The sequence below is a fragment of the Diabrotica virgifera genome, chromosome 8 (assembly GCF_917563875.1).
Source record: "Diabrotica virgifera virgifera chromosome 8, PGI_DIABVI_V3a".
Taxonomy (NCBI): domain Eukaryota; kingdom Metazoa; phylum Arthropoda; class Insecta; order Coleoptera; family Chrysomelidae; genus Diabrotica; species Diabrotica virgifera.
Genome location: NC_065450.1, coordinates 125566238 through 125593444, shown reverse-complemented (window position 1 = coordinate 125593444; position 27207 = coordinate 125566238). Strand labels below are relative to the sequence as shown.

The window sequence follows — 27207 nt, the reverse complement described above, 5'->3', positions numbered from 1 at the left end:
TTTAAAACTTTCGTCGCAAATCGCATTTCGTATATCCAGACCCATAGTCAAAATTATTCTTGGCATTACATTGAATCTCAAAGTAATGCAGCCGATGCGCCTTCTCGAGGCATGCTATCGGCCGCTTTTGTATCGAAACTAGACTGGTTGACAGGTCCTTCGTTTTTGTATAAGGTTATATTAATATTTCCAGAGGTTCCTCCATCATTGCGGGAAATATCCCCTTCGGAAGAGGTAAAGAAAAGTTCAGTGTTTGTTTCCACTCGTGAGGAACATTTTTTGTCTTGTTTGTTAGAAAACCAATCGTCTTTTATTTATTTATTAAGCTCAACAGGCCGTGAAGGCCTAGGGCTGAAAGATTTAATTTTTCCTTGCAATTACTATTACATATTTATATATAATGCTATATCCTATACTACTATAATATATACAATATTACATTTGTTTGTATAAAACACTTAATACTACACTTAACATTATAGTCTTTCCATACATTTCTTCACCACTTCCTTCCATTGTTTTCTGTCCAAAGCTTTTTCTTTCCAGTTTACAATATTACTTTGTTTTAAGTCTTCATATACGCTGTCCTTCCATCTCCTTCTTGGTCTTCCTATTCTTCTTTTTTGTATTGGCTTACGTAATAGAACCATTTTTGGCATTCTCGCCTTTCCCATTCTTTCTATGTGTCCTAAGTATCGGATTCTCTGTGCTTTGATTGCCGTCGTTATTTTTGGTTCATTATATAGTTCTTCAAGTTCCTTATTATTTCTTCTTCTCCATTGACCGTCTATTTTCACGCCTCCATATATTGCTCGTTGTATTTTCCTCTCCCATCTTTCTAAAAGGTCTATTTCTGATTTTTTAAGCACCCATGTTTCACATGCATATGTAGCTGTAGGTCTGATAACTGTTTTGTAGATTCTTATTTCTGTTTTTCTTGACACATCTTTGGATTTCATTAATGGACGCAATGCTCCATACTTTTTGTTTGCTTTTGCTATTCTTGCTTTTATTTCCCCTTCCCCATGTCCCTTTTCATCTACTTTTACACCCAGGTATGTAAATTCTGAAACTCTTTTAAATGCGCATACATTTTCTCCTTCTATCTCCAATGTGAAATTGTCTTCATTTTCTTTATCTGTTTCTCCCATTATCATGTATTTTGTCTTTTCCTTATTTATGAGAAGACCAAAAGGTTTGGCTTGTTTTATTATATTGCTCATTAATTTTGTTAGCTCTTTCTTACTTGTCGATAATAATGTTAGATCATCTGCGAATGCAATACATTGGTGGCCATTTTTAAAAATCGTTTCCTGTGTGCTTATTTTACTTTTCCTGATTATTCCTTCCAGTATTACATTAAAAAGAGTCGTTGATAGTGGGTCTCCTTGTCTTAATCCTTCCTTTGTTTCAAAATTATTTGATTTATGTCCCTTCCATGCTATTTCGTTTGTGGAGTTATCCATAGTCATCTTTACCATCCTGACGATTTTACTTGGTATGCCCATTTCTTTCATTAGTGCGTACATCTGTTGCCGCTTTACCGTATCATAGGCCTGTTTAAAGTCGACGAACAGGACGTATACTGCTATTTTATGTTCGTAGCACGTAGTTTGGATTTCTTTTAACGCAAATATTTGGTCTGTCGTCGACCTATTACTTCTGAATCCTGCCTGATATTCGCCCAATATCTTTTCCGTGTATTGATTCAGCTTTTTTCTTAAGATGTTTGTCAATATTTTGTACACGACTTCTAGCAACGCGATACCTCTATAATTTTCACATCTCATTTTATCACCTTTTTTATGTATGGGGCATATCCTTGCCCTGGTCCATTCTCCTGGCATTCTTTCTGTTTCCCATATACTTTTTATCAGGCTATATATCTCCTTGTGTAGTCTTTTTCCTCCTGCCTTTATCATTTCCGCCGATATTTCCGTTATTCCTGGGCTTTTATTGTTTTTTAGCCCTCTTATTTCATTTTCTATTTCTTCCCTCGTAGGTGTTTCTATTACTATATGGTCATCTTCAATTTCCTGGATTGTTCCCCTTTCTTCTTCGTTTTTGTTTAAAAGTTGTGTAAAATAAGTTTGCCAATTTCTCATTATTTCCCCGGGTTCATTTATTAATATTCCTTCCTCATTTTTCATATATGGGTTATGTTTCTGATATCCCCTTTCCATTTTTCTTGTTTCCTGGTAAAAGGATCTTATTTCCTTTTTTTGGAATTTTTCCTCTATCACTTTGAGTTTTTCTTCGTTGTATTTTCTTTTTTTATTTCTGCATGTTCTCTTCATAATTCTCTTCAATTCTCTATATTCTTGTGTGCTAATGTCACTATTATTTCTTAAGTTTTTTATTCTTATCTTTCTAATTTCTTCTGCTATTTTTTGACATTCCTCATCATACCATACTTTTGCTTTTTGTTTTCTATTACCTTTAATTAATATTTCTTTACTGGTGTTTAAAACTGCTTCTTTTATGCTTTCCCACTTTTCTTCCGGGTCTAGTGTTTCTGGTTCTTCGTTTAGTCTGCTGGTTATTTGTTGTTCGTACTTCTTCTGTGTCATATTATCTTTTAGTATTGCTGTGTTGAATTGTTTTTTGATTTCTTTGTCCCTTTGATTGTCTTTCTTTATATTAGCATTTATTCTATAGGCTGCTCTTACCAAAAAGTGATCTGAGTCACATTCCGCTCCTCTCATACTTTTTATATTTATTATATTATGGGCGTGCTTCTTCTCTATTAATATGTGGTCTATTTGATTTATTGTCCTTTTGTCAGGGGAAATCCACGTTCCTTTATGTATATCTTTTCTGCGTTGGTATGTGCTTTTTATTACCATTTGTCTTTCTGTGGCAAAACCTATAATTCGTTGACCATTATCATTTGATACATCGTGTTTACTGTATTTTCCTGTTATATTTTCATATATATCCTCTTTTCCCACTTTAGCATTGCAGTCTCCCATTACTATTTTGATATCAAATGCTGGTAATCTGTCATATTCTCTCTCTAGTTGCTCATAGTATGCATCTTTGTCTTCTTCGGTGGCGTCTTCTATTGGTGCATGTACATTTATTATGCTTATGTTTCGTTGATTCCCTTTTAACCTGATTGTGCACATTCTATCTGATATCGGCTTGAAATTCATCACTCTGGTTTTCCATCTTTTCTGTATGATAAAGCCTGTTCCTAGCAATCTGTTATTCCCCCCACTTTTAAAAAATACTATATCATCTATTTCTACTATTTCTGTGTCTAATTGTTTTGTTTCTTGTAAAGCTAATATATCTATTTCATATCTTTTTGTTTCTCTAATTAATTCTTTAAGTTTTCCCGTTTCATAAGTGCCTCTTACGTTCCATGTTCCCAAATTAGTTTTCATTTTCTTGTTTTTAATCCCAATCGCCTCCTTGTCCATTGCCGTTGTTGCTACCGTTTCATTTACGTCGTTTAGTTTTTTTGGTTTCTGTTTTGGTTTTCTATTTTTAAGAGTTGTTGCTGATGTTTATTCCATGTCCATACCTCCTCATTTATTTTTATTTTTTGAAATCCTACCTTGACGTTTTTTCCTTCCAATTTAGCCTCTTTTGCCTTCGTTCTGATTTTACCCTGTATCATCCGTTCATTTTTGTCCATGTCGTCATTAATATATATTTCTTTTCCCTTTATGTCTCTCAATTTGCCTTTATTTTTCATAATTTCTTCTTTGTCCGTTGCATTTTCGAGCTCAATCAAGCAGGATTTACTTCCAATTTTTCTTGCGCTTTTTATTTTTGTCTCAACTTTTAGTGCATTGCATAAAAAATCTTGGACGTTATCTTTTGTTATGTTTTGATCGTAGGTATCCATATCTACTCCCTGCAGTATTATATTATTTCGTCTTTTGTCCTTTTCCATTCTGTCTATTTTATTTTCCAATTCTTCCACTTTTTGTTGGGTTTCTCTGTTTTCCTGTTTCAGCTTTTCATTTTCTTGTCTGAGTTCCTTCATTTCCGCTCTGTACTCTTTTTGCTCTTCTCTTAGTTCCCTTATTTCCATTGTGATAATATTTAGGCTCTCCAATATTTTTTCTAGTTGCCTATCATTCCCAGGCGACCGATGTACTTTTTTACTTCTGCTATCGTCTGCCTCATCTTCCGATTCATCTCCTCTTTTTCTTGTCTTTTCGTCCACACTATACTCGTTCTCAGCCATTTTGTACGTAGCGTTAACTGGGCACACCCGTTTCAACCACGAGGAGGTATGCCCAATTATCTACGCACCAAAATTGCTTTTGTTTTTCGGCAGGTGTTTCTATTTTTTTTAAATCCGGCAACACCGCTTGAAATTTGACCAGCGTTCGCCAGTGTTTATAAGCTTATCTGTTAGCCTTTTCTTCTTTCACCGTCTTTTACCTCTATCCAAAGAATTTGGCCTTTATGTTGCGATTCGCGCACAACTCTCGTTTTAAAAGGTCAAGACGTGTAGGACCCTTGAGTTCAGTAGAATTGGAAAGCTCGTTAATTATTCTGGTTAGGTTCACACAGGAACAGTATTTTGGAGACCAGCTTCAGTCGAACTCATTTCCAAAACCATTTCGAAAATTAGGAGTATTTTTAGATGATAATACTCATTGCTTAAGAGTAGGTGGTCGTCTATCGCAGTCTTCCTTGTTGTATGAGGCTAAACACCCCTTTTGTTGCCAAAGAAATGTCGTCTTACGACTCTCCTAGTTCGTTATTATCATGAAAAGTACTTACATGCGGGTTTTAAAAGTACTCAATTTTTGGTTAGTCAAAGGTTTTGGATATTGGGTGCGTTCGGACGACCATAGCGGCTGGCTGGCAGCAGAAATCGGCTGAGTGGTTGCATCCAGCCGTGATAGGGAAAGCTTAGTAAATCTCTCAGCGGCTGGCTTCCAGCGGTGACGTCTGACAGCTACTGCTGGCTCAGCTGTCCAGCCGCTGTGGTCGTCCGAACGCACCCATTGTCTTCTAAGCAGTCCGTTAACTCCGTCTTATCTAAATTCATTAGATGTTGGAAGCAATCTCCTAGGGCTTTACAGCCTCCTATGGGTGATTTGCCTAAATTTCGTCTCGGGGCCATTAAACCCTTTTCGATTTGTGGGGTGGATTATGGGGGACCCTTTTCGATAACTATGTCTCGTTATCGAGGAGTTAGAAGTCAAAAGGCATATTTGTGCCTTTTTGTTTGTTGTGCCACCTCGAATTGGCTAGTGATTTATCCGCAGAAGCCTTTTTAGCCGCTTTACAGCGTTTTATTGCTCGGAGAGGTCGAGTATCGCAAGTATTTTGTGATAACGGTACCAACTTTCATGCGCGTATAGACAATTGCGTAGCTTTATGGAGGGTGCTCTTGATAAAGAAAATACTAAATTTTCATTTGATCCTCCTCCGGCTCCACATTTTGGTGGTATTTATGAGCGCGGCATTCGTTCTGTAAAAGAACATATTGCTCGGATAGTCGGGGCTCAAATTTTGACATATGAAGAGTTTTACACTGTTTTGACGTTGATTGAGTCCGTTTTGAATTCGCATCCTCTCACCCCATTGACCAATGATGTTGAGGATCTCAACGCTTTGACCCCAGGGCATTTCCTAACTCTTGAGCCTTTGACATCATTGCCTGTGCCTGATTTTTCGGAGGTATCCCTCAATCGTTTGTTCAGATGGCAGTTATTGCAACGCATCCATAGGGATTTTTGGGCTCGATGGCGTAAGGAGTATTTACTTACCTTACAAAAAAGGTCCAAATGGTCAGATTCTGGCTTTGTACCTAAAATCGGTAGTTTAGTTGTTTTGAAAGAGGATAATTTGGCTCCGTGTAAAGGGACTCTCGCGCGTCTTGTTGAATTGCATGCGGGCAAAGACGGGGTAGCTCGGGTAGCCACCGTGCGTACGACTACCGGAACTTTGAAACGGCCTCTGGTCCGACTCTGTCCCTTGCCGATAGAGGACTAGATGTCAACTTTTCGTGGCTTTAGATTTACTTTAGATTTACGTTTCGTTACTTTAGACTTAGTTTTTTTTTGTTCGGATTTGTTAGTACGACTGCGACAAAACCACCATTTTAATTTTAGTTTTGATTTAAGCTTAAGTTTTTAATATTTTTTGTTTAAGTATTTTAGTATTTTTTTTTGTTTATTGGATTTGTTTGTTTTGTCATTGCTTGTTGCTCAAGTAGTGATATGTAATATTAGTTATTGTTAAATGCCTTATGGCCTTTAAGGGGGGGGGGAGAATATTGAAAATCCCATTGAATTCATTTGGTTGCGTAAATAGTTCGAAATCATGTCCCTTTTTTACCCTTGTCGACGCACGTGTTGTTTCTCGCTCGCATATTTTCGAAATCCACATGTGACGAAGAAAGGGACTTTTCAACCACTTGAGGTGAAAGATTCTACCCCGAGAACATAAGGGACGAGATGCATTGAGACGACTCCCGGTAAAGACGTAAAATAGTGACTTCGTCGATGATGTCCCGATTGTAAGTACATACCTTATATTTTTACCTTTTATTTTGTTGTTACCTATATGTTTCCTTTGTTTCGTTTTTGAGCTATTTAACCACCAATTGATTTGAACATGTGTGTATTATTATTATGTTTTATTGCACCTATGAGAATTTCCATTCATCTCTACCAATAGAAGCTATCCGAAGGGACTCGCAGGTGTTGTAATATGTTTATTGCTTGTTTTGATTTTTTATTAATTGTTTCGTTCAATACCTGCTAGTAACCAACAATAACTTAACCTGTTTTGTGATTGACCACGTGACTTGTGTGGGTGTCATAAATGCCGAAAGAATTGCATATCAAAGAAAGGAACTTATTATAAGGGAAAATGAAAATTTAGTATGTCAAAGTGTGTAAATAATTTATTTCCTTAGCTGAGCGCTTTCGACATAAACGTCATCATCGGAGCTAATGGTCAAATACTAAAAAAGTACCGCTACATAGAGATGTAAACAAGTGCATCTTAGGAATGTAAATTTGATTTTTAAATTGTGAATGCTAACTTAGTCCTCCGTACAACAGCAAACAGCAAAAAAACAGAAAGAAACGGCCACATACACGTTGCACAAAAACATATAAACTTTTTTCATGGTACGGGTGTCGATATCACCCGTCCATCCTTGGCCTAGTAACAACAGCTGACTGACCTACTTGTTACTAGGCCAAGGATGGACGGGTGATATCGACACCCGTACCATGAAAAAAGTTTATATGTTTTTGTGCAACGTGTATGTGGCCGTTTCTTTCTGTTTTTTTGCTGTTTGCTGTTGTACGGAGGACTAAGTTAGCATTCACAATTTAAAAATCAAATTTACATTCCTAAGATGCACTTGTTTACACCTCTATGTAGCGGTACTTTTTTAGTATTTGACCATTAGCTCCGATGATGACGTTTATGTCGAAAGCGCTCAGCTAAGGAAATAAATTATTTACACACTTTGACATACTACATTTTCATTTTCCCTTATTCATTCAAGTGTGTACAAACTTATCAGTCTTTCAACTAAGGAACTTATTGCCATTGTATTGAATAATAGACTGTTGTTTGGTAATTAGTTAGTCTAAATTGTGGTCAGAGAAATATTGTATACTTTTGTATAATTTAAGTATACCTCCAATAATAATTGGGCTTTGCCTGTTAGAAATAAATGCTATTTATCTATGTATCTCTCTCAAATCTATATGTTTAAATATACCTAATCAAAATATAAATTGCGTTTACTTAGTTTACAAGAGTCACCCTTCATACTCAATAACGTACATGCCTTTAGTGTTTATACTTGTGTGGCATTATGGCAAAAGTTGATATGTCCAAATTGCTATTTGTTGGCAAATGATAAAAACAACTTGTCCTGTTAATATTAAATCGTTGCACTCGAATATGTGAACCAAATGCTATTAGACAAAAATATATGGACAGCATTATATAAAGTTTATAAATTATTATATAAAGTTCAAATAAAATTTATTACATATGAGGGGGAAAATCGGAGGAGGAAAACATATCAACTTTTGCCATCTTTTTTTTTATTTTGGTAGGACATATCAAAATAAGGAGATTGGTAACAATTACAAAATTATTTGCAAACATTAGAAAGAAATGTGTATTGCGTTGGTACATAGTAAGTAAATATGTGGTATAAAAGATAAAACTAATTAGTATCAATATATTTTATGATCTGCTTTTTCTTACTTTTATATTAATTAGTATTTATTTAATTAATTATTCAATTGTCGCAAATCATACATAAAAATTTAAGAAAAAGCTCAGGGTGTCTATTTATCATACAAAAAAACTAAATTATCTTAGATTATACTTATCCTTCCTCCGGGTTTCAGTCTCTCTTCGTTGATCCTTATCGGGATAAAATAGGAAAAGGAAATAAATAGAAATACCATAAATAAGCACATACAAATACCTATATTATCAAAAGCAATGCTCTGAAAATTTATCAATTAAATCCTGTGGGCATAACTGTCCAAATGAAACTTTTACCAAATAAATTAATCTAATTCAAACAAATATTTATCGGTTTGTTCTTGATATCATTAATAAAACAAGCTAAACAAACAAATTTAGGTATTCGCAAAACTACCTATATTTCCTATTAAAATTTTGAAATGTTGGAATCTTAATTCATATTCTTTTACGTAAAAAAATTAACTTCTGATTATAAAGAAAATCTATCACATAAGTTATTGACTGACCTTTTTAATTCACACACAATGATGTCCACCCTTGACCCAAACAGCTCTTCCTTGTTGATTATGTTAGGCTACCATCAAAGCCCTCTCCGTTCTCAGCATCAATCCAGCAGCATACCAGCAACTATTTCTCCAAAACACGAGCCAGGCCTCTTTTGACCAGTACTCGTTCAATAAACTCCAAAACTCTCTCCTCTCTTTCTCACAATAATAATCTCCTGAGACCCAAGTACCTTTTTTACTTGGTGTCACAAATAATTTTAATAACTATAGTTCTTGTAACTTACTCTCTTGGACTTTACAGAATTAAAGAGGTATTTCTTCTTAATTTGATTTGTCTCTCGTTCCACTTTTTAGCTACACTCCTCACTATCAAACAACCACTAGTACTTGCTTCTGAACTGTTCATGAAAAATTTGACTGCTCTTTTTTGATGCCGGACACATAATAATTTCCTTTTCCAAACTGTCTGCACATTCAAACCGTCTCTCCCCCATTTCACTTTTTTCATTCGAAAAAACCATGCATCCTTCCAAACAATTACTTCTATTCATGATAATTACTTTTCGGGAATTCTACAAACTTACTTCGGGCTTAGACAAAGAGCCTTAAAATTCCAAATTTCTCTACCTTATTTTTCTAAAAACTAATTACCTGTGGCTTTCGGCCTAGTCCGTAACAAAACAACCGTTTTAAAATTATAATCCCGAAACACATTTTCTATTCATATCACTTTATTTATTAATGTCTTTAATTCTTCAGAGAAAAACTCATTAAGGATAAACCCACTGCTTATAAACTAACTTATAATAAACAGTTACAAATCAATATACAGGGTGTATGAAATTTATATGCCCGCGTTATATTAAAAAAACTTAAGTTTTTATTATATCTTTGATTGATAAAATGATACACAATAATATACAAATTATTCATTATTATTATCACTTGATATGTAACATATCATGTTCTGGCTACTTAAAATTTTCTTAATTTTTACATATCAACTTATGCCACTGCATAATAAAACACCTTCATTTTTCACTTGGGCATATATCTACTTATGTCACCTTGTTAAACATCCTTAGAGTACATATCAATAACACCACAGACTTTTTCCTATATCACTCATTTTGTATAAGATACCCAATTAAGGCTCGTTCTTTTTACCTCCGGATAACTAGTTATCGGTAAGTTTATCTATCAGATTTACAGGTAATCTGTCAGATAAGCTTCCCGATACTTAGTTATCCGGAAGTTAAAACACCGGGTCTTAATGACAATAATTTTAATAGTTTTTTTCTACAATCACTTGGTAAAAAAGACTTTTTCGCTTGTCAATGGCAACGAAAAGTTGACGTTTACTGAGTACCGTCACTTTATTGCTCTAGCGCGTAAAGTTTGATTTTACGCTCATCGTTCGTAGCAACCGTACAACCATACAATACAAACACATTAAACATTCAAACTGAAAGATATAAAAGTTAATGTTATGACATTATAATGACAGATAAAAAAATAGTTAAAATAAAGTTAATGATTTAAAAATAGTTTCATTTTATTAAGTGATTGTAGAAAAAATGTTGTATGTATTACAAGCGCAAAGTGACATTATTGCTTTCGAGTAATTACCGCTCTCCGCTACGCGTTGAGCGGTAACTCTTACTCTCAAGCAATAATGTATCACTTTTCGCTTTTAATACATAAATAACTATTAAATTATTGTTTAATATTTGTTTTTATTTCCAGGTTATGTTTTGGCTGCCTTGGCATTATTAGGGGTCACAGCTGGAGCCCATCGTCTTTGGGCTCACAGAGCTTACAAAGCTAAACTGCCATTAAGAATATTTTTAATGTTGTTGCAGACATCTGCCCTTCAGAATGATATTTACATTTGGGTTAGGGATCACAGAATACACCACAAATATACAGACACCACTGCTGATCCTCACAATTCAAACAGAGGATTCTTCTTTTGTCATGTTGGATGGCTATTAATGAAAAAACACCCCGACGTTAAAACCAAGGGGAAGAATATTGATTTGAGCGATGTTGCAGCTGACCCTGTAGTGAGATTTCAGAGAAAGTAAGAAAAGAACAAAAGTGTGAAAAGATTGTATTTTCTGTAAATTTGACATTGAATATTTTAAACTAGTGTTTTTCACGTTTAGTAAAGGTTTAGTTTAGTCCAGGTGCCAGATAGTAGGGAAGGCAAGTATAGTATTTTTACTACAAAAGCGATATTACGTAGGTCAAAATTTTTGACGTAAGAGAACTGTCAAAACATTAGAATGTGACTTTTCATTATTGCCATGTGCAATAATGAATGATATAAACATAGCAATAATGAAAAGTCATATTCTAATGTTTTGACAGTTCTCTTACGTCAAAAATTTTGACCTACGTAATATCGCTTTTATAGTAAAAATACTATATGCTAAATTTACAGTTACTCGAGTTTTATGGGGACCTATTGGGTTGTGAAGATTAGGTCCTAAAACCAAAAAGAGTTAAAAGAGTTTTTTAATTTAATGTTCCATTTCCAACAATTGTTTTTTACGATTAGAGCGCCATCTATCCATAATTCGAAAAAATGTCTCGAATAAAAGTGACTTATTTTTACGTAATAAGATTTTATTCGATATATTTTTGAAAATTATGGAACACGTATTTTTCAGTTTTTCGATCTGTGCATTTCGCGAAATATTCGCTTTTTTTTGTGAAACTTTGTGACTCGCACATATTTATTTACGCCTCGCTCAAATTATCAGATTTTTGAAATATGCACTGTTCTGCATATACTTAACTTACCTTATCTTAATCTGACGATTTCGAGTTTTTCCAAGGATATATTTTTTTCGGGCACCCCTTAACGAACTCCTCTGTATTAAGAGTCCATTTCCAGGGGGTACATTTACGGGGTACAAAGATTCTACCCTTATGATTTTCTGACGCGCTCAGGTAACTGCAAAAATGCCTGCTTGGGCTCCCCTACCAAGACATTTGATCTCTAAAAACGAGAAGAATAAGACGAGAATAAAAATTTTGGGAACCCAAATAAGATGTAAAAAGGTTTGCAACCCCCTCTCCCGAGCTTGCCCTTAAACCCCCCTGTTAGGGGGGTTTAAGGGCAAGCTCGGGAACTCGGGCCCTCGTAACTCAAACTGGTTGAAAACTGATTTGTTTCCAACCCTGTAAATTTCAAAGTGTTCGTCCAATAAAAACTTTCTTCGCGTTTTATATATTTTATTGTGTGACGTGAATTTATTAACGTCACAGATCGAGTTCTGCGTTGCTAATGAGTTTATTTATTAACAAAAAATCAAATATAAGAAAAAAGTCTGTCATAAGAAAAGTCACTGAAAAATCTCCTCTCCCTATGAATCTCAAATATTAACTTAGAAGAACCAGAATTTGTCACAGCGATTGCGAAAATAATTCAAAATTAGTATCAACATATTCTATATTGTCACCCATACCTGTCCCTGTTATCCATAGTGCGTAAAGAAATAAAAGTTTGTATTGTGTTACTCTTATCTTTACGTACTAAAAGAAACTCCCAATAATACAGTCTATTCAATAACCCCAGAGAAGACAAGGTGGTTGAAGATTCTCAAGAACGAACTAAACACTTCAATCTCAAGCCGCCTGCCTTTTCTTCATGGTCCTTCGAGCCGGATGAATGATTCTCCACGACTAGTGTTCTACAATTCCAGCCCAATCGACTTGGAAGGTGCATAGCAGACGCAGGTAGACATAGGCCTCCCCTAAAGCCTAGTGTATTGAGGTAAACTCTTTCTTAAAAAACAACAAAGTGCAGTGATTTTTTCCTCATAGATTGTTTCCTCAGAACTAATATCTCCTAATTAAGTAATTTTTATAACATAATTTAAATTGTAGAAAATTAAGAAAGCTATGCCGGTCTGGAATATGTATTTTTGTATGTTTCAGGTGATGCTTCGAGAATAATAAAAGCTACAAATTCGTTTTTTTATTTTGCATGTCTTTATTTATTTCATCGTAAACCAGATTGGCATATGCATTATTTGATTGTATATTTAACAGTAATATAGAACCGTAATTCGATTATCAATTAAGCTATCACTCTTCTCAGAACATTTAATGACTCTCTTAAAGAAGTAACGAGTTACGAAGTAACTGTTACAAAGTAACATTTATTTTTTTAAATATAATTTAATTTATTTTGTGTACATTGTGTTCATTTGGATTTAGCAAGAATACTTCCCTTTATTTCTCGTTTTTTCTCTTGTTAACTTTTGTCCTTTTGTATTTCACTCGAAGTATTATTCAGCAAAAACTATTTAGTTATCTCTTGCATTCTCTCTTGTTCAATTTTTGCATATTTGTTCTCCACTCGAAGTGTTGTATAAAAAAAGGACAGCTCTCTGCACTTGAAGGGATATTTCAGTAGAAAATACTTCTTCGCTTGCTCTTAGTGTAAGTAGTTTCTATTCAACTCCCAGCCAACTTGTTATTGTAAGAAAAACATGGACACTCTCAAGAAAAAGCGTAGCACTTATAAGGCTCTATTCACCCGCATAGAAAAGTGGTACAACGCTAATATCTCTTGTGATGATGAGCATCAGCTGATGTCTCGTATAGACATCCTCAAGGAAAACTTAGTTAATTACGACTCTATTCAAAATGAAATTGAGTTACTGAATTCAGCCAGTGACTTAGAGGACAGAGAGGAATATGAAAATAAATGTCTGGACCTAAAATGCGCCCTACATGCTCGAATCAAAGCCTTAAATGAAGTGTCTTCCCCACCAGATCCTGGTCATTCCTGTCATAATAGCCGCTCTCATATAAATATTAAGCTACCAAATATTCACTTAAACACTTTTAGTGGAAATTGCATCGAATACCCTTCATTTATAAACTCATTTAGAGCCCTAATTGTCAATAACTCACAATTATCATCAAATGCTGAGAAATTCTTTTATTTAAAATCATATCTCAAAGGAGAAGCCTTAAAGCTAATTGATAAGTTGCCAGTAACTGATGATAATTTTGTCATAGCTTTAGATTTATTACACAACCGGTATAGTAACCAACGGCAGATAATCCGCTCATATTAGCAGCAGTTACTAGCCACTCCTACATTGCAAAAATGTAATTCGCAGTCGCTGAGACAATTCGTTGCAAATTCTAAGGCAATTTTCGATGCCTTAGACACGGTAAAGTTAAGTAAAGCAGAATTATTTGAATCCTTGCTTGTTCATTTATTGGAATAAAAACTTGATTATAACACTCGTCGCTCATTTGAAGAGCAAATTTCTGTGAATCAACTTCCAACTATTGATGAGTTTTTCGATTTTTTGAGTAAGCGATGTGTTGTTCTGAAAAATATCAACTCTAAGAATTTCATTGCGGATCAAAAACCCACGTCTAAAGAAGCTAGATTCCAAAGTAATGACAATTCTTACCCGAGTAATTTCAAGGTAGCTTTCACTCGCAATCGAACCCCTCTAGTCAAAGGGATTCTAAATCAAAGCCATATAATATACCTTACAGCCCAAGGTATGTAGCTACTGATTTCAACAAAATCACCGCATCTACTCATGCACCAAGGTTTGTTCATTGCCTGTATCAGATAAAATTGAATATTCAAAAGCCAATAAGCTCTGTTTTAACTGTTTAGGTAGTAAGCCCTTTTTACAAAATTGTGAGTCAAAATCTACCTGTTCCCTATGCCACTCAAAGCATCATTCTCTTTTACACAACACTCACCACTCAACACTCAACACTCATACTGCAATTGAGCCCTCTAATCACTCATTGAACCACGGAGAGTCTTCTACTCGTCCTACATTTCATACTTTTCTGACAACTCAGCCATAAATTGACCAGCCCAGCGTCGTACATCAAAATGACCTCACTTTACGGTCAACTGTACTATCGACCACCACACCACATAACACTCACGTCTTGTTGGCCACAGCTAAAATTCGCATTTATCCAGTACATGGGCGGCCTACTCTGGCCAGAGCCATTGTGGATTCTGGAAGTCAAAGTTCATTTACCACTGAGTCACTAGCTACATCAATAGGATGCAAACGGTATCTTTCCAGTCTGCATATCTCTGGAATCCTTAATGATAATAATGTCAGTAAGGAAAGAGTTAAAATATATATATTTCCGCATTATTCTTCTGCTACGCAGTTTACTCTTTCTTGTGCAGTAGTACCTTCTATTACAAATTGCTTGCCTAAGATAGCCATTGACATAAGAAAGTTAAAAATTCCCTCTTATATATTAAATAAGTTGGCCGACGAAGATTTCGGTCAATCGGCTGCAATTGATTTGCTGATAGGAGCTGATGCCTACTATGAGCTATTGCTACCAGGACTTGAAAAGTTGGGAAAAGGATTGCTCTCTCTTATACAGACACAGTTAGGATGGGTTGTGTCGGGTTCTGTACCACTCAGCTATCTTAAACCTCACTTTGAACCTCTCCCAAAATCGTACACATTTCACTCGACCCTCGGTTTTCAAGAGACCGATGAATCACTTAATGAAACACTAGATCGTTTCTTTCAACAAGAACAAGATCTTGATGTTTCCAAAAGTTCTGAAGAGGACGAGCTTGCCGAGCGAATCTTTATTTCAACAACTAAAATTCTGGAAGACGGCCGCTACCAGGTCGACCTCCCTCTCATTCACCCTTTAGCTCACAAAAAATTGGGCGACTCATTTATGTGTGCTAAAAATTGATTCCTTTTCCTTAAGAAGAAATTTGTCAAAGATCCTTCCTTAAAAGATAAATATAGAAAGGTTCTGATGGAGTATATTGAGCTAGGACACGGAAGAGAAGTCCCTCTGACCCTTTGTAACTCAAAATTTGGAACGAAATATTTTGTTCCACATTTAGGAGTTGTAAGAGATCAAAGCTCTACTACAAAAATGAGAGTCGTGTTTGACTTTTCAGCTAAGACCACTTCAGCTCTCTCGCTAAACGATATTACTCTCCGTGGTCCCAAAGTTCAGCCCGAACTGTTCGAAATTCTTACCAGATTCCGTACTCATAAATTTGCATTTACTGCTGACATAATGAAAATGTACCGGGAGGTGAAAATGAATCCTTCCTTTCACTTTCTCCAGAACATTCTGTGGAGAGAAACTCCCCAAGATCAATTTTCTTGCACTGAACTAACTACAGTTTCATTTGGTCAAAAAGTGCTCCATATCTAGCCTGTCGACATTGCTCAAAATCCCTCTTGTTCAAAGGCAGTACAAGATACACTATTATATCAGACTTACGTGGACGACATCTTATCAGGCTGTAGTACTGAAGAAAAAATCATTTCACTGCATCGTTTGTTAAGCTCTACTCTTTCTTCCGCTGGCTTCAGCATACACAAAATCAGATCCAATTCTTTTCTTGATGCGTCTTCTGCAGAGTTTAAGCAGCTCTTCGAAGAAAATTCTTCCTGAAGAAGGGCCATGTAAGGTGCTAGGCATTAAGTGGGATCTGACAACTGATTTATTCCAAGTTGACATTCCAGAATCACTTATTGTTAGCTCACCTACCAAACGTAAGATTCTCTCTGTCATAGCGCAGTGCTATGATCCTCTAGGACTTGTCAATCCTGTAATTGTTTACGGAAAAATTCTGATGCAACAAATATGGGCCAAAAATCTCTCTTGGGACCACATTAAAACCGATCCCAAGCTTCTAGATGATTGGCTTAAGTTCTTGTCAAATTTAACCAACCTGTCCTCTTTTTCGGTTCCTCGGTGCATAATCGGCGGAAAAGATATAGTTCAAGTCGAAATACATGGGTTTTGTGATGCCAGTACTCAGACATATGACTGTTGCATATATTTAAGGGCAGAATACTCTGATTTATCGGTGTCATCTACACTTATTGCTGCCAAATCGCGTGTAGCTCCATCGAAAAAACTTCTCACTATACCGAAACTAGAATTATGTGCAATAGTTCTCTTAACCAGTTTCTACACAAGGCTCTATGCGATACTATCGCTTTCTCTCACCATTTCTGATAGTATCTTGTGGTCAGATTCTATGGTAGCTCTCTCTTGGGCCCACCCACCTTTCAAAAAATGGGCCACCTTTGTGGCAAACAGGGTGGAAATAATCCAAAACGCTAACCCTCGCCCAAAGTGGAAGTATATAAAGTCTGAACTCAACCCCGCAGACCTCTTATCTCGGGGTAAGCTTTCAGATCAAGCCAGATCCTTTTGGGCATCTGGACCGTTATTTCTATTAGATCGATCCAGCGATTGGTCTAAACATACCTCATTTGAGCCTATTGTCAATTTGTCTGAAGAAAAGAAAATAGTTAATGTATGTACCAAAACTCAGAAAAATTGTTGGATCGAATTTATAAATCGGTTCTCATCATTCACTAAACTTATAAAATCCATGGCGTACATACATCGATTTGTGTACAATACTCGACATAAAAACCGCTTGTCTGGTCATCTGTCTCCTAAGGAATTGCAAGACTCCAGACTATTCCTAATAGGTCAAGTTCAGGCCGTTTTCTTTAAATCTGAAATAGTATCTCTGACGCAAGGTCGATTGTTACTCAACAAGTAAATTGCTTCACATTGACAGGTCCAAATTACTTAGAGTAGGTGGTCGACTCAAGTATTCGGATGTACCCTTTGATCAAAGTCACCCCTTATTGCTCCCTGCACGTAATCACTTCACCAGACTGTTGCTCACCTCAGAGTACCAGCGTCTGGGACATGCAGGATCTCAAACCATCTTGAATAATGTCCGCTTAAGATATTGGCCTCTTGACGGACTTAGGTGTACAAAACGCATAATACCTACACTCATGCAATACTTGCTTTAAGTTTAATGCCATCTCCTCAAACCAAATCATGGCAGATCTCCCTCGTGAACGAGTCACAGCAAAAAGACCTTTCGAAAATACTGGAATAGATTTCGGAGGTCCTTTTTGCGTAAATTCCTCTTCATTGAGAAGAGCCCCTATATCCAAAGGTTACATAGCATTGTTTGTATGCTTAGCTACCAAAGCAGTCCATTTAGAAACAGTGTCTGACCTCACGACAGACGCTTTCCTGGCTTGTCTTAAAAGATTTATAGCTAGACGTGGTATCCCATCCATTATCTATAGTGACAATGGAACTAATTTTGTGGGTGCTAAATAATCATCTCACTCTTCTTAGAAAGCATTTTTCAACACAGCATCATGTGTTTCACGAATTCTTTTCTTCCCAAAACATAACTTGGAAATTTTGGGGTGGATTATGGGAAACCTCAATTAAAAGTGCTAAGTCACTTTTGATTAAAATCACCGGCAACTCGGTATATACGTTTGAACAATTCTGCACTATTCTTACTCAAGTGGAGGCCGTTCTTAACTCTCGCCCTCTATTTCCATTGTCTACTGACCCATTAGACCTACAGCCTCTTACTCCAGGACACTTCTTAATAGGTGCCCCTTTGTTATCTTATCCAGAAGTCGATATTTCTTGCACTCCGGATAATCGGCTAAAGCGCTGGCAGCAGTGCACTCGAGTTCAGCAACTCTTTTGGAAGCGCTGGACGACTACCTAAATCGACTCCAAAACCGACCCAAATGGATCCTTTCATCTCCTAATATTAAAGTAGGCGATTTAGTATTGGTCAAAAACCTTGACTCTCCTCCTTTACACTGACCACTTGCTCGGGTGATCGAAGTATATGAAGGAAAATACCACAACGTCCGAGCAGTCCAAGTTCGCACGAAAAGTGGAACCTTCATTCGCCCTATAACTAAACTTATCCCCTTACCGCCAGGTGAAACTTCGCCGCCTACAACACATGTTCTTGACCCTTCTTCCTCATTGTAGTAAAATTAAAACTACAAGATACTAGACATTTCTCTCGGGGGCAGTATGGTTGAAAACTGATTTGTTTCCAACCCTGTAAATTTCAAAGTGTTCGTCCAATAAAAACTTTATTCGCGTTTTATATATTTTATTGTGTGACGTTGACGTGTATTAACGTCACAGATCGAGTTCTGCGTTGCTAATGAGTTTATTTATTAACAAAAAAAATCAAATATAAGAAAAAAGTCAAAATGAGCAAAATACCAAACGTCAGACCGCGTATTTTAAATTTAAGAAATATTTTCCAAAAATTTAATATTTCTAAACTAACCATTACGCTTTCGAGGTGTGAACAGTTTCTGTTTTGCAGCAGTTAAAGTTTGCCACTAGTTTAGGGTCTTAACCTAGCTAACAACCGCCTGTGTTGTTGCTTAAGTGTTTGCATATAGGTAAGTTGAGCATTTTTGCTTATATTTTTTTTCAAGCGGCTTTCTTTTATGCTATTTTGCTTGCTCTTTTTATTTCTTTTTGCTTTCTAGTTATTAATACTTCATTGACTGGTTTTTTCTTACAATGAGTGAGGAAAAGGGGGGCTCAGTCCCCCCTTATCCTGATACTTCTTCTCCGGCTAAAATTGCAATGACTAATAATTTCGAAAAAAATCAAAATCAGACTTCCGACAATAATTCTCAGGAAGAAAAAAAGGTTAATACATACTCCGAAAAAGATCATGGACCTTTTGTAGTATATCTTGAATCTACAAATATACCGAATATAAAAATTGGCACATTCAATACAATTAAAATAGCTCGAGATATATTCAACCTCAAACTTAATGACGTTAAAAAAATAGATAGTAAAGGGCTCAATAGAGTTTCAGTTGAATTTGCCAATTTTCACTCGGCTAACATGCTACTTAAGAACACTCAACTTCTAAATCAGGGATACAAGATATATATACCTTTTAACTTCGTAACCTGCAAAGGTATCGTCAGACAGATTGATACAGATATTGATGAAAAAGAACTTCTTCGGTGTTGCGATACAGGAAATGACATTGAAATTTTACATATAAAAAGATTAAATAGAAGAGTAATTAAAGATGGAGTAACTTCTTATGAACCCACAGGTACGACACTATTTACATTTCGAGGCGTTCTTATGCCCAAAACTGTGTTTTTTTATGGCATACCAAGACTAGTTGACACATATATTGCCCCAGTGACACAATGCTATAACTGTCTTAGATTTGGCCACACAAAAACAAACTGTAAAGGGAAAGAAAGATGTTTTAATTGCGGGGAAAACAAACATGACGACGTATGCATGACAAAATGTTTTTACTGCAAGGACTCTCACAAATCTATTGACAAGAGCTGCCCAGAATATACAAGGCAAAAGAATATTAAAGAACTGATGGCGTATGAAAATTTGACATTTTTTGAGGCAAGTGAAGCCATTCCAAAATCATACATCTCAAATAATAAATTTATTTATAACCCGAGAGATTTTCCAAATTTTAAAAATAACAGCAGGCCATTAGAAAATACTCCAAGTACCAGTACAAATAATTCTAACACCATAGAACCATCGCAACGAAGAACAAACAATTTTAGATCATCTACAGTAAAACGTTCCTTTCAACAGGTGGTTCTGAACTCCGACAACAAACGGAGAGTCGTGCAAAAACGTCAAGATAAGCAACCAAATGAAAAGAGTGCATATACACAGCAATTAAGACCAGAAAAGCCAACCTCTTCCCCCACTAGCTCATTTTCTCGTTCAGAACCTTTCAAATCAAGAACCTCAGCTAATTTATCACAAAACTCCAATCAAGCCTGGCAATCCAGTGCATCGCAAAACTTTCAAAATATTGATACCTTTTCTTCAAATGACTTTTTAAACTCATGCCTAAATTTTATTAGTAATACATCATCAGAAAACTTAAATTTACTTAAAAACCATTTATTTTCCCGATTAAACGTAGAGTCCTATATGGACCAAGAGGATAAATCTGATTCTGATTTTAATTAATTAAACATATATCAAATCACATAATCATGAATTCAAAAAAGAAATTAAAAATTATTCAGTGGAATATTAGAAGTATTAAATCAAACAGGGAAAACATAACGAACTTAATTTTCAAAGAAGACCCTGACATAATTGCTATTAATGAAACTTGGCTTAAACAAGATTTTAATTTTTCTTTGAAGTATTATAATGTTGTCAGACAGGACAGAGATGACGGATATGGTGGAGTAGCTACTTGTATCAAGAAATCTATTATTTTTTCTACAATTCAGAAGTACAACTCAGACCAAATCCAATACATAACAACAAAAATTGGTAACTTATACATAATAAACATTTACTCCAATACAAATCATGCCATAACTCTTCCTTTCTTGAGCTCAACAATAGAAAACATACCGACAGAAAACTTAATTATACTAGGTGATCTGAACTCTCACCATCCCCTATGGGATAAATGTCCTACCAATAAGGGAGGAAAAAATGTTTATGATTTTATTTTTGATAAAGAATTAATTATCCTAAATGATGGGTCAGCAACATTGTTTCAACCTCCTAATAATAATCTTAGCGCTGTAGATCTAGCCATAGCAAGTAATAATATGGCTCTATGTTCTACTTGGGGTGTCATACAAGATTGTGGAAATAGCAACCATTTCCCCACCTTTGTCATAATAAACAACTGTGAGTTTAACAAAAATGATAGCATCTATACACAAACATACAAAATGAGAAATATTAAAAGAGCAGACTGGTATACATTCCACACTGGGATGATAACAGGAATGCTTGATTTACCGGTAAACTCTAATTACAATGAGTTTTTGGAGGTAGTTAATCAAGTAGCAGATAACTCAATTCCCTATAAAAACTGTAGAACACAGGGTAAACCTTCAAATCCGTGGTGGGATGAAGAATGTTCACTTTGGATTAAAAGCCGCAAACAGGCAATTCAAAACTTTAAACAATCTGTTTCCTTAGAGAACTATATAAACGCTAAACGTATAATCGCCCAAACTAAAAGAAACCTCAGAATCAAAAAAAGAAATAAATTCATAAACTTCTGTGAATCATTAAATAAGGAATCTAACACTACCTATGTCTGGAATAAAGTTAAAAAATTCTCAAATAACAAAAATTACGGCCAGACATTTCATAACCCCGCAGATAACATTAAAACAGAAATTCTACAGAACATGTCTGCAGTTTTTATTGATCCAAATTTTGAGCTTGACGATATAAACGAGCAAGTTTCCCCTTTTACAATCTGGGAACTTAACAATGCTGTAAATAATAAAAAAAATTCGGCACCAGGTATGGACGACATTCCTTACCTTATGATAAAACATCTACCACTACAAGCTAAACATTTTCTGTTGAATATCTACAATAATTGTCTAAATGGTGACAACCTGCCTGAAGATTGGAAAAACCATAATGTTATAAATATCTTAAAGCCGCACAAAAATCCACTCTTGGCCAGTAGTTTCAGACCAATAGTTTTATCCTCATGTGTGCTTAAAACATTAGAAATATTAATCAAGAATCGCCTAGATTGGTCCTTAGAACATAACTGTTCATTCACCAACCATCAGACAGGTTTTAGAAAAGGAAGAGGCACTGCTGACAACTTGACCCTCCTTCATTCCACAATTGTGGAAGCCTTTGAATCCTCCCAATCGGTTTTGGCCATCTTTCTTGATATCAAAGCAGCATATGATAATGTCAATATATACAAACTTTATATCAAACTAAAACTTCGAAATATTCCATCTGCAATAAATAATATTGTGTTCAAAATTTTACAGAACAGACTTTTATATTCAAGATCTAATGATGGTGACTTTTTGGGACCTTTCATGGCAACTAAGGGGCTACCTCAAGGTTCTCCCTTAAGTACCATTTTGTTTAATATTTATATAGCAGAATTGTTTTGTATTAGCAATAATGAAGTTAAAATATGTGGATATGCAGACGACTTGGTTTTGTATATTAAGGGATATGATATCCAAAGCATGGTAAGTAAAATAAACAAAGAATTGGAAAACACATTACACTGGCTTGCAGAACATGACTTGTCCTTATCCAAAGACAAATGTGAAGCTGTATGGTTCACAAAGGGTAGGCGAAGAGATAATCTAACAGAAATCAAAATCAACAACACAGCCATTCCTCTAAAAACTGAAGTGAAATTTCTAGGCATAATTTTTCATAAGCATCTATCATGGGACTTACATGTTGACAATATTATACTCAAGGCAAAGAAAAATATTAACATCCTACGTGCAATATGTAGAGTCTGGTGGGGAGCTGACCCACGAACACTCCTAATGGTTTTTAATGCCTTGATCAGATCTCACCTCGATTATGGTTCCTTCCTATTCAACGCAATATCACAAAAATGCAACAACAAACTCAATGCAGTATTTTTTGAGGGACTTAAGATATGTTTGGGGTGCATGAAGTCTACACCAAATTTGGCAATCTTGGCAGAGTCTGCCCAAATGGACCTAGAACATAGAAGATTATTGTTAGCCTCTAAATTTTTAAGTAAAATCATCATTATTGAGAATCATCCCATAATATTACTCCTAATTGAAATACGTAAAAGACTTATAAACAAACCTAATTTTTATACAAGGCATAATGTACCATACTTGGTTTGGGCATTAGAATATTTTTTTCCATATTTTAAAAAAATATACAAAAGCCCAAATTTTCCATGCTATGAATTAGACTATGATACACTAATGAATCCACTTCCAATTCTAAATTGTAATATCAAAAAATATGACCCGATGATTAAAGAAAAATTCCTTATGACTACTGAACAATATGGGAAAGACCATACCTTTATATATACTGATGCCTCAAAAAACAAAGAAAGGGTAGGTTTTGGGATATGCATCCCTAGTATTGAATATAATTTCTCCTCAAGACTTCCTGGAGCTCTAAGCATAAGCAAAGCAGAGAGTATAGCAATACATCAAGCGGTGGAAGTCGCAACTACAAAACATCTAAAGAAAGCTATAATATTTTCTGATTCGCTCAATGCAATAACCAATATTAAAACATGTAACATATCTGCTTCAGCAGATATAAGGGCCCTAAAAACAAAGAAACTTATATCTTCAGCCAATGAGAATGGTACCAAAATTCTCCTTTCCTGGATACCTGGACACTCTAATATATTTGGTAACACCCAGGCTGACATACTGGCAAAAATAGGAAGAGACCTGAATGTACCCATGGAAGTACAACTGAATTCCCAGGATGCCCTATCAGTCATCAGAGGAAAAATTACAAAAGAGTACCAAGAAAAATGGAAATCTTTAGTCCAGAAGAAGACTTCGCAATACAAAACAATTCAAGACTTCTTTCCTACAAAACCTTGGTATTCAAATTTTCCATATAGAAATAGAAGACACACTACCACCATCATTAGAATGCGCACAGGCCATTGTTTAACAAAACAACATCTGTATAAAATGAATATAAAAGATAATCCTTTTTGTGAATGTGGTCGTCTCGAGGATCTAAACCACATCTTTTTTGAATGCCCGATTAATGTGATTCCTAATTTTGATATATACACAAAATTTATTTCCATGAACTTCAAAACACCGCTCTCTATATACAATATTCTAAGTTCCTTAACGGAAGAATCAGTCAATGTAATTATGCGTTTTCTTGCAATTAACCAAATAAGCTTATAAACTGCAATGCGTTTTCTAGCAATTAACAAAATAAGCTTACAAATTGCAAGGCTCAACTGTTTATATGTATCCGTGTTATATTATGTTGCTATTTGTCATTTAATTTATGTTTTAATTTTTAATCATACTTAACCTGACCCAATTAATCTCATTTAATTATAATCATCACACCTCATCAAAAGCTTCCTTACAAGAACATAGTCAGCGATTTTGGTATGGCTTAGAGCCAGACTACGTCAAGATCGCTTATAAATCGTGCTGGTAATCGCCTTGCAGCGAAACCAAAAATAAAAAAGAAGAAGAAGAAGAAGAAAAAAGTCTATCATAAGAAAAGTCACTGAAAAATCTCCTTTCCCTAAGAATCTCAAATATTTATTAGAAGAACCAGAATTTATCACAGCGATTGCGAAAATAATTCAAAATTAGTATCAACATATTCTATATTGTCACCCATACCTGTTCCTGTTATCCATAGTGCGTAAAGAAATAAAAGTTTGTATTGTGTAAAGGCGGCTGCACAATTGACCGGGAACGGGAACGAGAACGGAAACGGGAACGAGAACTGAAACTGAAAGCATCAGCAGATTCGCAATTAAATGGTAAACAGCTGTTTTGTGTCACTGTCACTTGTGCTATTAATTATTTTTCTTCTCAAAATAAATTTTGTGGAACGATCTTTTTCTAATTGTATTAAAAGAACATGTCTGTTAACTCTAAAACTATGGATTTATTTGATGACGAGCTTTTAATATTTTCGTTTTTTATGATCTTGGAACTAATCTACACAATATGTATGCAATCGCAAAGGTTTGTCAGCATAAAGATAAAAAGCATATCATTCAAATATTTATATTATTATTGTATCTATTTACCAACATCAATCATACGGATGAGGACATTTTTCCAATAAAGAAATCAATCGTTCGTCATTTATTTTAATGTAAAATGTATAAAAATTGTCATTAAAACTTGGTCACACACTTCTAATAACAAATTTTTATTGGGCATTTGACAGTATTTTTAATACTGCCTTCTGATTGGTTCCGGGAATACAACGGGAACGAGAAAGTTAAAACATGGTCAACTTTCCCGTTCCCGTTACCGGACAGCTTCTCGTTCTCGGTTATTGTGCATCTACAACATTAATTTACGTAGAGGTTAACTTTTTTCCCGTTCCCGTTTCCGTTCCCGTTCCCGTTCCCGGGCAATTGTGCAGCCGCCTTTACTCTTATCTTTACGTACTAAAAGAAACTCCCAATAATACAGTCCACTCAATAACCCCAGAGAAGACAAGGTGGTTGAAGATTCTCAAGAACGAACTAAACACTTCAATCTCAATCCGCCCGCCTTTTCTCCACAAACGTTAATTAAGTGTTTTAAACTGCTAATTAAGCACTGTCTTTCCTAGTAGTTATTTTGATTAACAATTTCATATTGTATTTGAGTAATTGTTTTAAATTTTTTGCAGATACTACTTACTTTTGGGACTGTCTTTGACGTTCATTATACCATCAATGGTTATGGTCTATTTTATTCACGAAACGGTTCTAAATGTAATCGTAATATGTATAGCGAAATACATGCTAACTCTACATGGAACTTGGTGCATCAACAGTTTTGCACATATGTATGGGTGGAAGCCCTATGACTGGTTAGTATAACAATATAAAGTAAAGGTTACAGTAAAAAACTACCTGCGCTTATTACACGTACCTAATCCAATACATTAACCATATTTTCTTTTACTGTAGAATTCAAATATGACTGAAACTGTATACATAGTAAACCGATCTAAAACACGAATTTTCTTCACGAAAAATTAAAATCTTTGATACCTATTTCATAACTTAAAAAAAGTATTGATTTATTTTAATAGCTTGGTATAAGAAATTTTTCTTAGAATTTGTCCCTCTATCGATTTACGGGGTTATTTTTGATAAAATAATTTTCACTTCCGTGAAGAGGTGGCATCAGTGGCGTACGTAGTAGGGGCGGCCGGCCCCGGGCGGCACTTTTTACGGGGCGGCCAAATTTAACAATAAATAATAAAAATATTTTGTAAATATTTGAACCATTTTATATTTTTACCGCAACTACAAATTTGGACCGACTGAAAGAAGCACGGAATTTTTCATTACTTACTTAGTGACGAATTCGGGAATTCCTTTTCTTTGAATGATATTTTGTAGCGACTGGCAACAACGTCTATACTGACTTGTGGAAATTCCCCGTTTATGACTAACAATCAGCATAACTTTTTTCGGCACTTTAGAACGTTGCTATTCTTTTATTTCCTCATCGACACATCGTTGGGAAGTTCTGATAGCAGCTACAGGCAAAAGAAGGATTCAAGACACACGGTGGAGTGCAAGAGGCGATGCCGTAAATGTGACATGGCATCATTACAAAGACATTCTTGTCACTTTGGAAAAACTGACAGAGGCAGGTGAAAGCTTAAACACTAGGACATATGCAGGTGCTTTACTAGTTTCGATGCAGTCATTTTCCTTTCTTTGTTTTTTGGGATTGTGGTAGATGAAGTGAATGATGCACAAAAATATTTACAAACAAGGGGACATGACATAAGATTGTGCGCTCAGAAAGTAAATGCTTTGCAGATGACATTGACAGAGAAAACAGAGGAATATGGGGAAATAGAGCTATAAGTTATGCAAAAATATGTGTGAAGAACTTGAAATTTCCATAAAACCTCGTAGGCGCATAATAAGAAAGCATATTTTTGATGACGGAACTAGAGGTGCTAACTTGTCTTGTGAAAATGAGTTGAGACAAAAGCTGTTTTCTTCGTTAGATAGAGTTATTGTAGAAATTCGTGAGCGTTCTCAACACCTACAGAATTCAACGGATAAGTTTGTTTATCCAACGCCGGCTATATTATT

The 27207-nt window shown here is 35.3% G+C and overlaps 1 protein-coding gene across 1 annotated transcript in view; it reads left to right on the top strand.

The window, feature by feature from the left end:
• LOC126890776 (acyl-CoA Delta-9 desaturase-like) overlaps window positions 1-27207 on the top strand; it is a 97873-nt gene that overhangs the window by 57824 nt on the left and 12842 nt on the right. Inside the window, exons 3-4 of the mRNA XM_050659963.1 lie at window positions 10476-10812; window positions 25776-25958. Coding sequence (XP_050515920.1) covers window positions 10476-10812; window positions 25776-25958 — 520 coding nt within the window. The remainder of the gene's footprint in view (window positions 1-10475; window positions 10813-25775; window positions 25959-27207) is intronic.